This window comes from Trichosurus vulpecula, chromosome 9 (assembly GCF_011100635.1).
Source record: "Trichosurus vulpecula isolate mTriVul1 chromosome 9, mTriVul1.pri, whole genome shotgun sequence".
Taxonomy (NCBI): Eukaryota; Metazoa; Chordata; class Mammalia; order Diprotodontia; family Phalangeridae; genus Trichosurus; species Trichosurus vulpecula.
In genome coordinates, this window is record NC_050581.1 from 177,269,090 (window position 1) to 177,284,482 (window position 15,393).

Below are 15,393 nucleotides of genomic sequence, written 5' to 3' on the forward strand. Positions count from 1 at the left end.
GGTTCTTTTGTTTGTTTCCCTGAATGTAGTGTTGAGATCCATTGTAGGTTAAGGCCTCAGCAAGTAAGTGAACAGGAAATAATGTGGCCTAGAAATACCAAATCAACTCATAATTTTGTTTTAAAATGGATCGATTTGCCATATTTGTGTCATACCAATTCTTTTTATCATTTAGGTTCCTAAGTGCTGTCCATAGTCATTTTGTTTTCATAGCAAGTATTTTATGTTCACATTAAAGATATTTCATGTGTAAGGAACTCAGTGAAATACTGCTAAGCTGATTTTTCCCTCGTACTTTTTCCTCATTACTTTCTCCCAATTTGACTCTTTTCCCAGAGAGCAGGGAGTAAATGATAACAATGTCAAAATAATTCTAATAATAGCAGTAATGATTCCACCATTGTGATACAGTGGTATCTATAGAAATATGTAGCTATCTCCCCATGGAGTCAGGTCCTTACTCTACTACATCCTGGCCGTGTGACCCTGAGAAGCCACTGGATCCCTTAGAGCTCCAAACAATTCCCCAAGACCAGAGGTTGCAGGGCTCTCACGTTCTGGTCTTTGGAAATGCAGTGAATTCATTGGTAAGGGGGTGATCTCATGGTGAGTTTCCTAGAATGAAATCACAAATGCCATCCAAAAAGGTAATGCTCCTAATGATAGCTAACATTCCCATGGTACTTTAAGGGGGTTTGCAGAAGATTTTACATACGTAAGTAAATTTAAATTAATTTATTTGATCCTTATAACAATTAAGTGAGGTAGATATTATGGGCTGTATTGTTCCCATTTTATAGATTTGGAAACTTCAGATTCAACAAGGTTCAGTGACTTGTCATGGTCCAACCACTAATGTCAAGATGAGGTCTCTTCTGATTCTTTCTGCTATATTCCCCTGTATGTATCGGTGCATATATTAGTTAGTGTTCCTGTAGCAGCCCAGTGAGCAGCGTGCATCCCAACGGCCTGGAATGAGCAACAAAGGGGTTTCAAATGAGGCCAGTGACCTTCTCCCCCACAGAATATGTTCCACTGAACTTGGCCACTGAGGAACAGAAATCTGAGTCCAATTTGGGGTCTTTCTGGTCTTAGCACTGTTGCTAGAAATGTTGCTGTTGTTGATACTGGTTGGTCTGAGAGATTTCTCCTCTTTCCAGATCAAAGAATTTTAGAACTAGATGGAACCTTAGATATCAGAGATTATCGCTCCCTTGTTTTACAGATGTGTAAACTGAGGCACAGAGAAATAAAGCAGCTACTACCAAAGCACAGCTAACAATAATAATAATAAATTGATGATGAGGAAGAGGACAATGTTGATGTTAGTAGCAACTCCCACTTATATAGAATTTATAGAGATTCAGAACGTATTAGTATAGTAGGCAGGGCCCTGGCCTATCATGCCTCAGACCCTTGAGCAAGCACTTCCTGACTCCCCCAGTTCTCTATCCATGAAGGTACTTTTTCTCTAGAACCCAAGCCCACTGACCCTTCCCCCTGTTCTCTTTCCCCTACATCACCCTGGCTCCCGTGACTTCCCTGTAGCTAATTACTAGGCAGGTAAGGAAATCCAGTCCCTGATGCCTCATTACCAACATAGGCTCATTGATGTAGAGCTGGAAAGGACCTCAGAGGCCATCTACTTCCTCCCCCTCATTTTTACAGATTAGCAGGCTGAGGCTTACAAGCTAACATAGAGAATAAGTGTCAAAGGTGGAATTCAGAATCCAGACCTTCTCATTTTACATCCAGCAGACACTGTGTTGCCTCCCCAAACTGGTCCATCAGGCCATTGGCTATGATCCAAGAGACCAATTCCTCATTCTAGAAAAGTTACAGAGGGGCAGGATCTATGCTAGACGTAGAAGATATAAAGAAAATATGAAACAGCTCTTGCCCTCATAAAGCTTACATTCTCTGTACATAGACTATTATGTACAGAAAACATACTAAAGAAATACAAGGGAGTTTAGGGTAAAAAAGAAATGAGGTAAGACCTGGTATTTCTGATGAGTTGGGACAGTGAATACACTCTAGGGCCCATGCCTCCTGGTTGGCTTTACAGACTCCTGAAATAGCAAACAGTGACTTTTATTGGAGAGTTGTATAAATATAGCCTCTATTTGTGTAAGATTCTTGACACTGACCCAGGAAAGGAGTGCATGGCCTAACTAATTAGCATATTGATGTCTTATCAAGGGTGGGTGTTGAACCTTCTAGACTCCCTGCAGATAGCCTCATGTCTTTAACAAACCAGAGTCGCTAACAAGATCTTAGACACAGGATACATTTTCAAATTAAGTCATTTTCTTAATTGAGTTCCATTAAAAAAAAATGAAATGAGGGTATCTACATGAAAACTCTTAAAGTGGGAGGGGGGATGCAACTTAAAACATACCACTCAGTGGTATTCTTGCCCTGGCTCTGTTTTTACAACACATCCTTAAGATGCTATTTAATTTTTATCTTCTACAAACCAGGGGCAAAATTTAGAAGGAGCATAGAGGTACAGTTTGGCTGAAATGCTGCCTTGCCAAGCTCTCCATAAAGCATCCAATTATCTACAAAATCAGTCCTGAAATGAATCCTTTATTGAGGAGGTGGGGGGGGGGGTATAATACATTAGGAGTACAGCATCTGTACCTGACTGTCTACCTTTCCTGAAGCTCCCAGTTCTCATGTCTCTCGAAGGGGACAAGGCCTTCCAGCCCAAATTCAGTACAGTGGTAGAATTGTCCATAGCTTCATATAACTGCTAGAAGATAGCATGTACACCCACTTACCACTCTGGGAGCAGATTGAGGAGAAGTGAGAAATCAAACCAGCAAAGAAAAGCTTTCTTGAAATTCAGCTCCATAGGGCATTTTTAGTGCGCATTCTCTCTCTCTCTCTCTCTCTCTCTCTCTCTCTCTCTCTCGATCTCTCGATCTCTCGATTCTGAAAGATTGGTTTCCTGGGATGTGTTGTCAAATCCTACCTCTGACATTTACCAGCCATATGACCCTAGGCAAGACACTCAACCACTGTCAACCTCAGTTTCTTCATTGTAAAATGGGTATTATCAAAATACCTTATAGGGTTGTTGTGAGGATCAAATGAGAGAATATTTTCAAAGTGCTTTGCAAACTTCAACCCAATATATAAATTTTAGTGATGATGATGATACCAAGCTGCCTCTCAGTATTTATGTTGTTTATTGAAATTGTGTTTAGCTCCCAAGAAGCTAGTCATGTTGGGGAACCTTTAATCTGAATGAATGGATGTGCAAAAAAGATGTCTTCTTCCCCCTATTAAGCATCTGTTAGAGAGCAAAGATGTATTGAGAAAGATGCTAGAGATTAGAGTGGATATGATATGAGGAATTGCTTTTAAACAGAGAATGAAAGAGTAGGTGTCCCCAGGAAAGAGATCAGAGGATTCCAGACCTAGTGCTAGAAGGCATCTTAGACATCATCTAGTCCAAGATGTCCATTCCTCAGATTAGAAAACCAAGACCCTGAGAGATTAGGACTTGGGCAGCATGACAGAAGTGGCAAAAGGCAGTTAGGATTTGAATTCAAGTCATAAGTTTCTCCTAGGTGCTGTGATTCCAAGTTAACCCTGTTTCCTGTGCTTGACAAAGTAGAAGCGAGGCAAGATTGATCACTATACCCCAGGCAGCTCTTGAAAAAAGCCTGACTGCAACACACAGGAACAGCGAGATGAGCCCAAGGCATCTGGCACCATTACTTAACTGTGGAATTAATTCACTCTTCATGGGCCCCAGATGGATAAATGGCACTAGACTCCTGGGTCTGTTATTTCTCTCTGAAGCTGAGACAGGTTGGGCTTCTGAAGTGTCAGGGCAGGACAGAGCTGTAGCTTCTCAACCAGTCATCCCTCGATTTTAAACAAAATGTTAATTTCTAAAAAGCAATTATTTTCTCTTTTTCCTACTTCCTGGGGTGGGAGGGGGGAGAAGACCTATGTAATAAATAGGTACCATCAAGCAAAACTAATTCTCATATTGGCCATGCCCCCAAATTTGTATGTCTCCTTCTGCACTCTCCATCCCCACCTCTTTGTCAAGAGGTGGTTAGCTGGCTTCATCCAAATCAGATGAATTTTTGAATCAGATACCCTATTGAAAGACTATTTTGGGTGTGGGAGAGAATAAATCCCTGTGACCCTGTTTACACAAGGATAGGAGGATGGGTACCTTGACTGATATTGAAGTGACAATAATTATAATAATAAATAGTATTTATATACATAAAGTTTGCAAAATCTTTGACATATGTTATCTCATTTGAGATATAAACTTTATTTATCTCATTTGGTCCTCAAAACAACCGTGTGAGGCAGGTAGTATCATCCACATTTTCCAGATGAAAAAACTGAGGCTGAGAGAATTTAAGTAATTTGCTCAGGTTCACACAACTTAGTAAGTGTCAGAGGCAGGAGTTGACTCAGGTCAAGAGAGAGAGAGAGAGAGAGAGAGAGAGAGAGAGAACCAAAAAAGAAAGAGAGAGAGAGAGAAACAAAAAAGAAAGAGAGAGGAGAGAGGAGAGAGGAGAGAGGAGAGAGAGAGAGAGAGAGAGAGAGAGAGAGAGAGAGAGAGAGAGAGAGAGAGAGAGAACCAAAAAAGAAAGAGAGAGGAGACAGAGAGAAGAGAGAGTAAAGAGAGAAAGAGAGAGGAGGCAGAGAGAGAAAGAGAGAGGAGGGAGAGAGAGAAAAGAAAAAAAGAGGGGGAGGAGGAGAAGAGACAGAAAGAGGAGACAGAAGAGAGAGTAAGGAGAGAGAGAGGAGGAAGAGAGAGAAAAGAAAAAGGAAGACAGGGAGGAGGAAAGGAAACAGAAAGAGAGAGGAGACAGAGAGTAAAGAGAGAAAGAGAGAAGAGGCAGAGAGAGAAAAGAAAACTGAAGAGGGGGAGGAGGAGAGGAGACAGCAAAGAGAGTAAAGAGAGAGAGAAGAGACAGAGAGAGAAGGAGAAAAAAGAAGAGGAGGAGAGGAGAGGAAACAGAGAAAAGAGACAGGAAAGAGAGGAGACAGAGACAGAGAGGAAGGAAAGAGAGAAGAGGAAAGAAGAGGGAAAGGATATGTAAAAGAGAGGGAGAGAGGATAGAGAGGAGAGGGAAGGAGAAAGAGGCAGGAGTGTGTGTGTGTGTGTGTGTGTGTGTGTGTGTGTGTTGAATGGCATGCACACACGTAGGGAAAAGAATGGAAGAAGACAGCAAGAATAGGATTGCTAGAATTTCTCAGTGCCACAAGATGGATATTGGTGATGAGGCTGCTTTGGCTCAAAGGACTTTTTTTTAAAACAGTTCTGGAGCTGTGAGTCTGGAAGTGGAACCACTGCTAATCCCCAGATGCTTTCTAGTTGGTTTATGCGCATTTACTGGGCATTTGTCTATCAAATTTTGTTTTGCATAGGATCATAGAGTTAGAACCAAGCAGCTACTGCGATGTTGGCTAGTATAACTATCTTATTTTCAGAAAGGTAAATTGAATTTTCCAGTGTCCCCTAAGTCATAGGTAGGATCAGGGCCATGTGCTGCAGAACAAAGAATTAGAAACTTGGGGGTCACACAGCCTGAGTTTCAATCCTGGCTCTGAATCCTGTGTGATCTTGGATAGATCACTGAACCTCATTTTCATCTTTGTGTGTCAGACTAGATGAACTCTAAGATCCCTCTCAGATCAAGAGCAACGATCCATTCATGAAGGGGACATGTTCATTTTCCAAGAGCCCCTTGCTAGAAGAAAGCACCAAGACAATTCTTCCTCATTCATCCATTCACTATTTATTTATTTAGCCTTTACTATGCATCAGATACTGGCTATAAAGACAAAACTAAAAAAAAGAGCTCTTAGCCAATTGTACGCAGATACGTCCGCTACAAATTATGTACAAAGTAACCTCGATGTAATTTAGCGGGGGTAGGGGGTAACAAATGCTTGTTGTTTGAAGAACCATCTCCTGGGTTTTTCCCCATTCTGCTCCGTTCCCTGTCCCTTCTCTCCACTTCCTGTTCCCTGTGAGGTTAAGAGCTTTTCTTAAAAATGGGGGAGCCCTTGACTAAAATACTTCTTTTTCTGGTTTGGCTTTAATGAATTTCCCCACTAATGGAATTTAAGCAGAACTCTCTTCCCTTAATCGCATTTGTACTTCTCACTTCTATAACAGTAATTGCAAATCATATATTCGACAAACGGAGTTGAAATCCCCTGAAGCAAAGCGAACGAGGATGTGAGGTTTCATTTCGGTTGAAAGGTAGAATGTTAGTAGGTGAGATTTCACGCTAGCCTAATTGATTAGGAAAAAGCATCCCTATTATTACTACATCCCTTTTGCTTTATTTGCATCACTTCCAGTAATTACATCAAGCTGGCCTGGGTGTAGTCAGTTCCATTCAACTCAGTAGCCTTTTTTAAAGTGCCTACTATGTTCTAAGTACTAGGAACAGGAGGACAAAATAAAACCTTTGCTCTGTGGCCCTTATGTTCTGGTGGGGGAATCTTTTGTACGTAGCGTGTATGTTTTATGCCTATCCATAATTAAAGTCCTGATGGACATGCTTGAGGGCTTTCCAGCATCAAATATGGAAAGGCAGTATTTTATAGTGAATAGTGGCCTTAGAACTGGAGCTCAGAACTCAGAGCTAGAAAGTCCTGCCTGTTCAACTGGAAATGTGATCCTGGGCTGTTTGCTTCATCCCATCTTTGTGTCCTGGCTCCCCAGGCTTCCTTCAGGTCCCAGCTAAAATCCCACTTTCTACAATCCTACCTTTCCCAATTTCCCTTAATGGTAAGGCCTTCCCTCTGTGATGATTTTCTATTTATTCTGTCTTCATCTTGTTTGTACATGGTTGTTTGCATGTGGTCTACCTCATTAGACTGGGAAATCCAGGCGAACACAGACTGTCTTTTGCCTTTCCTTGGATCCCTATCACTTAACACAATGCCTGGCCCTTAATGGGTGCTTAATAGATGCTTATCGACCCAGCTTAACTTAACCTTTTGGTGCTCTAGGAAACTCTTAAGCAATAAGAGTTCAGAGTTGATACCAACTCTGAAACTGAGAGTTTCAGAGAAGAGACCAACTTTCATTGGTAGAAGAATTTTCTCTATCCCTGTGCCAGTGAAATGGCAGGTCTAGTGCCTATCTCTATTCATATATAAAGGGGAAAGAAGTAGGCAATTGTTTTTAGCCAAATGCAGGCAGTAAAAACAATCTGAGGGTCCAACTGGAGCCCTAGTTGCATTTACCCCAGATTTTACAGGCTTAAATTTAAAACCTTCATGGTGTTTTTTGGCAGTTTATTGTCTCCGAAGTCATAATATTAAAACAGATGCCTCTCTTTGCAAACCTTCATAGTGCCTAAGAAAGCTCTAATGAAAATTTGATTTGTTTTCTGCCATAGTAAGTTTTGTGATCCTATCCTTCCCATTTTTCCTGCTCATCTCTTGGTTTGCCCATTGCCAGGGGATTTATCTGCACTCAGCATTAACTGGAGCAAGGTAGAAGCCAAAATGTTGTTTATATATTTATATATGTGTATGCAGAAATGCTGAACAAAGAAAAAATGATGGGTGAACACCCACTCGGAAGACCAATAATAACCCTCTGTTCTTTCCCTCTCTGACAGCAACCACTGGAGAGGAAAGATAGCCAAAACAGCTCTCAGCATAGTGTCTCCAGCCACCGGAGTGGACACACGGCTTCCCCCAGCCATAGCACACAGGCGCTGCCCGACTTCCCTCCTGCTGAGGCTCCAGCAGCAGACCAAATAGACAGCTCTGGACAGAAAAAGCCAGATCCCTTCAAAATCTGGGCTCAGTCCAGGAGCATGTATGAAAGCCGACGTGAGTACCAAACAGATCCCTGTGTTTGTGATTCTGGCCACAGTGGGGCTCTTCCTTGGCTGCCCAGGGCCCCAACTTCCCTCTCTTGAATGTTTATTGAAAATATAGGCTTTTCAGTTTGCTAAATGAATGAATGTAAATTAGGTATGGAGGAGAATGCTGGCGAGATCAGCAAGTTGAATCTGCTGGACGTTTATAAGGACTCAATTATGTCTTCTGTTCAAAAGAGAGAGAGAAATTGATGATGCTCAAAAAAAAAAAAAATAAAGAGCCTGGATGAAAATGGATTTTTCCCCCCTTCAGTTAAAAGAACCTGAAGATAAGAGATGCTGTCTCATTAATTCCTTCTTGAGTGGAAATTACGGTGTGCCCTGAGCTCAGAATCCCTTCTTGTGCAGTAGCTATACAATAGGATATAAATGTGATTGGCTTAGATTGCAAAGATAATGGGAAGAAATTAAATGCTTTCTTAGCGCCTTCTTGATTTTTCAAAATGCGAGTAGATTTTAGGCTATTATCTATTCTTCTTATCATTCCCCAGACCAATAGCTACAGTAAGTAGCTTTTGCTTTCATTATTTACAAGGGTGTTTGGCATGATGCTTTGGCCTCAGCTTGTCTCCATACACCAGGAAGGAAGTAGGCTCACATGCTGGAGATGCTTAACAAGGGCATAGGCTCTTCTGATTAACTCTAATTTCTCTTGTCATTACAACACAATTTGCAAAGAATATTAATCAGAAAGAACATTCATTTTGGGTAGGAATGAGAAGATGACCTAAAAAGCCTGGGAAGGGGGTGTTAAATAAGTTCTCATTGTTGTAATTGGAAGTTTTGCATGATTAGGACAGACCGAAGTGAGTATAAAAGACTGAATTCTCACCCTAGCATGTTATGGAAAGTCCTGTCACAGATCTGAGACAAAGGAGAGGATGCTGCTAGCATCCATCCTTAGTTCTTTGGTAAAGGGTAGTTGGATGAAGGAAGAGAAGAGAAACCAACTGTTCTCCTTCTCTCATAGGCACAATGGAGGGAACTGCTCATTTTAGAGTGGGGGATCTGGATTCAAATCCAGCCTCTGCCATTTAACACCTTTGTGATCTTGCCTAATCGTGACTCACTGGACCTTTGTTTTCTCATCTATATAAAGAGGGGATTGAATGAGATGGCCCCTGAGGGCACCTAATCCTAGGAACCACTTTTTGGACAATGTCCCAGGAGAAGTGGGCTTGACTGTGGGCCTGGTAGGGGAAGGCAGAACTGCCCTAGAGAGTTCTTCCTAAGCACAGTGCCTGTGAGTAGGCTCCCCAGCCCCACCCATATGAATGTGGGTACAGTATGTTTCCTTTGCTCACAGTGACATTCCCGAACTTATATTCATCTTCTCCGGAACCAGAGGAGAATCAAAATATGAGGTGACTAGTCCTGTCTCTACGAGCAATTTACTCCTTTGCTCTTGGGACCAAATGTCCATATGGTTGTTTGGTAAAGCAAGGTCTTAAAACTCTGCCTTTTCTGGGTGTGGGGGTCAGGAGTGGACCTCTCAGAATTCTCTTCCCCTCTTGTTTCTCCTTCAGGGGACAAATGAGAGCCATTGCCTTTTTATAGTGACCAGTTTTAAACCTCAGTTACCTTTCTTATCCAGAAGAGCTCAAATTGAGACTACACAGACAAGAAGGATGTTGGCCAGAATGAAGATGCTGTTGTTTCCTCTATGGTAAAAATTTGATAGTGAGCATGAGACTACCACTAAGGCCCAAGGCCAAGAAAGCAGACTTTTCATAGCTGGAACAACCCATGGCAATGGCTACTCTATATCCATGGTGGTGCCTGCTATTTTGACTCTGTCCCGCCTCCCAAAAGGAAGCTGGGTAGTTGCATCATCAGCATTTTTATCTCATTGCTTTGGGGGCTTTCCACTGACCTGTTGATTGGGGACTTTTTCATCTCCTAACAAATGCACGGGATTGCCTCTGTGCAACAGTGAAATTAAGACCTCTCTTCTTGGGACTAGTAGCAACATAAGAAGACTATGAAGCTAGATGGATGTTGGGAAAGTAAACTAACACAGAACATGACAAAGGGTAGAAAGAATGATGACCTGGGAGTCAGGAGATATGGGATTGAGTCCTTCTTCAAACATTTCTTAGCTGCATGATTCTATAGGTCCTCCGGATCTATAAGGTGCAAAGAAGATGCCAACCTCCACTGGTAGAGGGAGCTGAGTCCCAAATATCAATGAAATCATAGGCCCAGTTCCCATCCCTATAACTATTACATTTCAGAGTTGAGAGAAATGGGCTTCCAGACCTCAGAACTACATATAAATGCAAGTTCTTTTCATTACCAAGACTTTGACGAATAGAAAATCAGTATTTCATTTTCAGTATTACTGCTGTGCCAATAAAATAGGTCAAAATCATGAAATTTTAGAGTTGACCGGGCCACCTAGTCAAACCTGTGATCAAAGAAGGCTTCCCACTACAACATTTCCACCAAGTGGATGTGTAGCTGGAGCATGAAGATATCCAGTGAAGAGGAGCCCACTATCACCGTCCACCTTCTGTCAGTGCTACTTGTTAACAGTTTGCCTCCTTGCCACTTTTACCCAATGGTTTTACCTTGTAGGGCCAGACAAAACCAGCCTAATCCTTCTTCTCTGTGACCACCCTTCACATGTTCGAAGACAGTGATCATTTCCCTAACCCTCATCCTGCCCCCAGAGTCTTCTCTTTCCCGAACTGAACATCTACATTTGCCCTCAATTGATCATCTTAGGTCAGGGGCTCAGATATCCACCATCAGACTAAGATAAGAGATTCCTCTTTGATTTCAGTAGCAGAAAACTTTCCAGTGATTACTGTGTTTGGTCAGCCAGCACTGAGCTGAAGCACTCAGAGGAAAGGTTTTCTGAGGAGTAGCAATTTCACCATGACTTCAGTTTCCTTGCTAATTGTACCTCCCCTTTTGAAGAGGTGCATTTCAGTCCAACGGCTCTATCTCAATTGAGATGGAGCTCTTATTTCCCTGACCTCATTCCTGGTCTGTAAAGTACACTGGTGTGGATGTGCATCAGTATATAATGCACTCAGAAAGGAACTTGTGCTCTGAAGTGCTGGCACTGAGCCAGGTGGATTGCTGATTGCTCATTCTTGCTTAAGAGTTCACAGTCCCAGTGCCATTTTGTTTTTAATCCTAACATAGTGTATTGGAAAGAGTGCTGGAATTGGGGTCTGAGCCCCTAGGTTTGAATCCTAAGCTTGAAACTTTCTACCTGGGTCATCTCTGGTCCCCAGTTTCTTCTTCTATAAAATGAGTTGGCCAGAGTACATGACTTTCTTTGGCAAGATCCCAAAGTCTCTGATGCCTATGATCTAGAAATGACACACCCATTAGAACTTGGGATCCAAGTTTATTTATTGGTTTTCTTGGAAAGTAATTAGCATGGGCTTGTCACCAACATCTTTCTTTTCCCTTGCGTTTGTGTCAGTGACAGCCAGTAGCGTTTCATTTTGGAATTAACAATGCCAATCTAATGTCCACCTCAACTTCTTTGCAGCCATTAAAGAATGGACGGTAAAATTTTAAAAAAAGAACATTTCTTTCTTAGTGATCAGAAATTAAATCTTTAGGTGACAATGACAACTTAATTGATGTTCAGGTTTCATGATGTGACTTAATTACTAGAATAAGGACCATCAGTCAATTTCCAAGATTGAATAGTTTTTCCATTTTAAAAATTCCTACCAATGAAGAAATATTGATCTAGCTGATCCAAGACAAGAGAAAGTTATTAAGCATATGATTTGTGCAGCACACTGAATAAAAAGACTAAATCAAAAACATTCTGTGTCTTCAACAAGCTCCTAGTCTACTTGGAGCATGTTACCTTTCTCGAATGTGGTTTGGTATCTGTTGTCCCTTTGTAGCATGCTTTGATTATGGACCCAGGTTAGAATTTGCTGGGCTTCCTGGGTCTGACCATTTCCCCTAGTGCCACTCCCCCCCCCCCAAAAAAAAAAACCCAGACATTTAAAATGGGCAAAGCACTCTATGTAAAATGAGATAATTGCCGCCATAGTGCAGTCATTGTGACACATCATCCCTCTCTTTGTTGAGAATTTATTTTATAGGATGCCTCTTACATTTCATTTTATTATTAAAGTTAGCTTGAAGATTAACACAATCTGCTATCACATTTTCTCACATGGCCTGGATGCTTTGCAAAATTCCATATCCTACATATGGCCATCTGTCAAAACAGCAGTGACAGAATGAATTAATCTGAATTGCAGATGTGTTAATGAATCCCTTTGAAGAGCTTAAATGTTTAATTAAAAGTAAAGATGAGCGCTATAAAGCAATTTTGGAAACCTTTTTGAAAAAATGTGCTGTCTCTTTAGTATTTGGACTTCATTTCTAATCCTATACTGATTTTGTCAATTCCTCTTAGAAAACAACATTGGGGCTGTTTCAAATAAATGTACCTTTTTTGTTTGGATGTTTGTTTGTTTTTAATGCCACTTGAAAAACAGCCCATATCAAATGTCTGGTGATTAAACTTTGCCTTGAGACAAAGTAGTTAGAAAGAAAAGTGCTTTAAGCCCTCATATTAACAAAACACTCTAATCATGCTCAGACTCAGGAGACCCGTGCCTACAGGTGTAGAATTGCTGAATTCACTCCTATAAGATGTTGTAATGTCTGTTACATCTGGTACCTATTGCTACTCGTAGACTAGCCCAAATCTTCAGCACTAGACTTTGGATTTCAACGGTCAAGAATTCACTAAAAGAGACATTAGTACAAGTCCTGAGAGAATATTCCCATCCACCAGGGATTTGAGATTCTCTTCACTAGCTCAACATTCCTCTCAGGGAATGCAACCAAATAGAAATGAAACAAATTGATTATTTTAACCTATTGATAAATTTTGGCTGCACGTAACAGATACTTCCAACACACCCAAACAAACCCCCTTGCAAAATGCATTCCCAAGAAAGTGTATCTATATACAAGTCTGTTTTAAAATACTTTTTTTAAAAAAAGATAAACCTTAGAAAAACCAATCAAATTATTTAGAAATATGAAATTTAGATTATGCAAGTAATGTAAGAAGCCTAGTGAAAACATAAGGATGGCCTTCATTGTTTCATGGTATCCTTAATGGTATAATTGTGAATTCTGGTTTTTGTCCCTCCTACATCTGAAAGAAAACGCGCGCACACACACACACACACACACACACACACACACACACCATGAAAGAAACTATAGTGCTTCTTTTCAAACTAATTGAATGTCATCAAAGTCATTTTATATCCAAAGCAGCTATGACCTTTACCATGCTATGTGTGAAAATTGAACTGCATGTTCCCTTTATCAAGCAAAATTAAATTAAAATGAACTCCAAAGAAAGTAGATACATTAAGTTTTGCAAAATTGTAAAATTAATATTACAGCTATGTCACCTTCGCCTGCATCGGGATTGAGCAAGGGGGAAAGAGAGAGAGAAATCAATTCCACGAATTTTGGAGAATGTAAGAGTAAGAACGAGTTGCAAACTTATTTCTGTATTGTCTTGCATACTGTTTGATGTTCCCATTACCTTGCATTGGGGAGAAAGCTGAATAACCGGGGGTAAAGAGGGGAAGGAAACAACACCAAAAGTAATTAGGGGATACATATGCCTCGGATCTGTCATTGACAAATGAGAGACCAGAGGCAAGAGTTGTCAATATGGTGCACATCTGTCTGTTCCTATTCAGTGCGTGTATCACATGACTTCAGGGATGGAAACACCTGCTCAGGGCTACTCCCTCTGAACTGGGCATTCCAGTCCTTCTCATTACCAAAGGAAGTCTTTTCATGGCTTTTTCCAAGTTCAAAGGTTGTAAGATCAAATGTTCAGTCTTTGGGTCACCCCTCTCAACAAGGACTTAAAAAAAATGTAAAACTTTGTCTCACCTCTCGATTAGCTCTGGCTAAACATCGTGGTCAAGAAAGACATGATCCTTAGTTCAGTCATTCAGTTACCAAGCATTTATTAAGCACCTACTGTGTACCGGGCATTGGGGATTCCAAGGTAATAGGAAAAATAATCTCTGCCCACAAGGAGCATACAGTTTACCCAGGGAGATGGCATCTGTACATCCAGGTTCATGCAGAGATACGAGGTGGTTTTAGGGGAAAAGGTAGGAGCCTCTGATGTGATTAGGAAATATCTGACACAGAGCTGGTAGTTGAATTGTGCTTTTAAGAAAACTGGGGATTCTGAGAAACTGAAGTGAAGAGGAAGTGGAGTTGTGAAGAATTTGAAATGCCAAACAAAGGAATTTCTATCTGATTCTGGAGGCCCTAGGGAGCCACTGGAGTTCACTGAAGAGGAACATGACCTGGTTAGAATTGTTCTTTAGGAAAATCAATTCGGTAGCTATGTGTAAGATGAATTAAAGAGGGAATTTGTCCATGGAAACCCTTGTTGTAACTTTAAGAAATGAAGAAGAAATTTGGGTGATGGCCCTGTCATCAACATTTGGATTTGGAAGGGGGGTCCAGGAGAAGTGAGTGTATGTATTAAAGAAGGGGTACCAGCTCTAGAGTCAGAGAATCAGACTTAAAACCTCGTCTCTGCTGCTTATTATCTGTTGAGTGGCCGTAGACAATCATTTAACTTCTTGGAGACTGAGTTTCCTCCTAGGATAGAGTGAGAGGGAACTAGAGGGCTTCTTCCAGCTTTAAATTTATAATCCTGTGATCTCTTTGGGACTCATCCTCATCTGTAAAATGAGGAAGAGATGATCTCTTAGGTCCATTCCAGGTCTAAGTCCTAGGGGACTCAAGAGGGCAGAAGCAGATGCCAAATAGCTCTGTGTCTTCATTCAATATGGTGCTTTTGGTACATGAATTTTCATTATTCGTGGTATCAGTTGCCCCAAATACGCCTATGCATTAGTACATCCCTTCATTAACTGGAACTGAATCTGTAGGGCAAATGCAAGTTTGACCATGGTATCTTTAAGAGTCACTTTGCTAATTGGCTCCTCATGTACATTTGGTGAAATTCAACTCCCTGCGAGAATTAGACTTAGATGCTAGAGAAGTTCATGCTGTGGAAAAAGCCCTGAAAGATAACTTGACAATGAGTCTCTGTACACCGATGCATTGTGTATGTGTTTGTTCTGTGTCTCCTGTTCTCGGTGTTTGCCATCCCCATTATCATTTAAGCATTTCTTGTTTCACTAAAAGTTTTTTTTTATGCAAACTTACCTTTTTTGGTTAAGATTTTACAGCTATGGACAACCTTTGTATTACTCTGGTCTAAATCACATGGTAAACCAAGGTCTCTGCTTCTCATAATACGGTATCTAGTTCCTTCATGAGAAGCCCTAGGCAAAATATTTGCCGCATTTGGCATCTTAATAATGTGGCCAAATGGGCATGAGTTAAAAGATGCCAAGAATATGGCTGAAGGTCTCCGCAGAAATCAATATCTTTCTCACAGATGAAGCTTGACCTCAGAAAGGTTTAGTTAGATCTTTCCAAA

The 15,393-nt window shown here is 41.0% G+C and overlaps 1 protein-coding gene across 6 annotated transcripts in view; it reads left to right on the forward strand.

Moving 5' to 3' along the window:
- The window catches only part of MAGI1 (membrane associated guanylate kinase, WW and PDZ domain containing 1), a 709,255-nt gene that overhangs the window by 659,594 nt on the left and 34,268 nt on the right, over positions 1–15,393 (forward strand). For 3 of the 6 annotated variants that reach the window (XM_036738388.1, XM_036738389.1, XM_036738391.1), the window contains exons 14-15: positions 7,632–7,848; positions 13,310–13,393. In XM_036738388.1, the coding sequence (XP_036594283.1) occupies positions 7,632–7,848; positions 13,310–13,393 (301 nt within the window). The remainder of the gene's footprint in view (positions 1–7,631; positions 7,849–13,309; positions 13,394–15,393) is intronic. The other 3 variants (XM_036738392.1, XM_036738393.1, XM_036738390.1) reach the window with 2 other exon arrangements.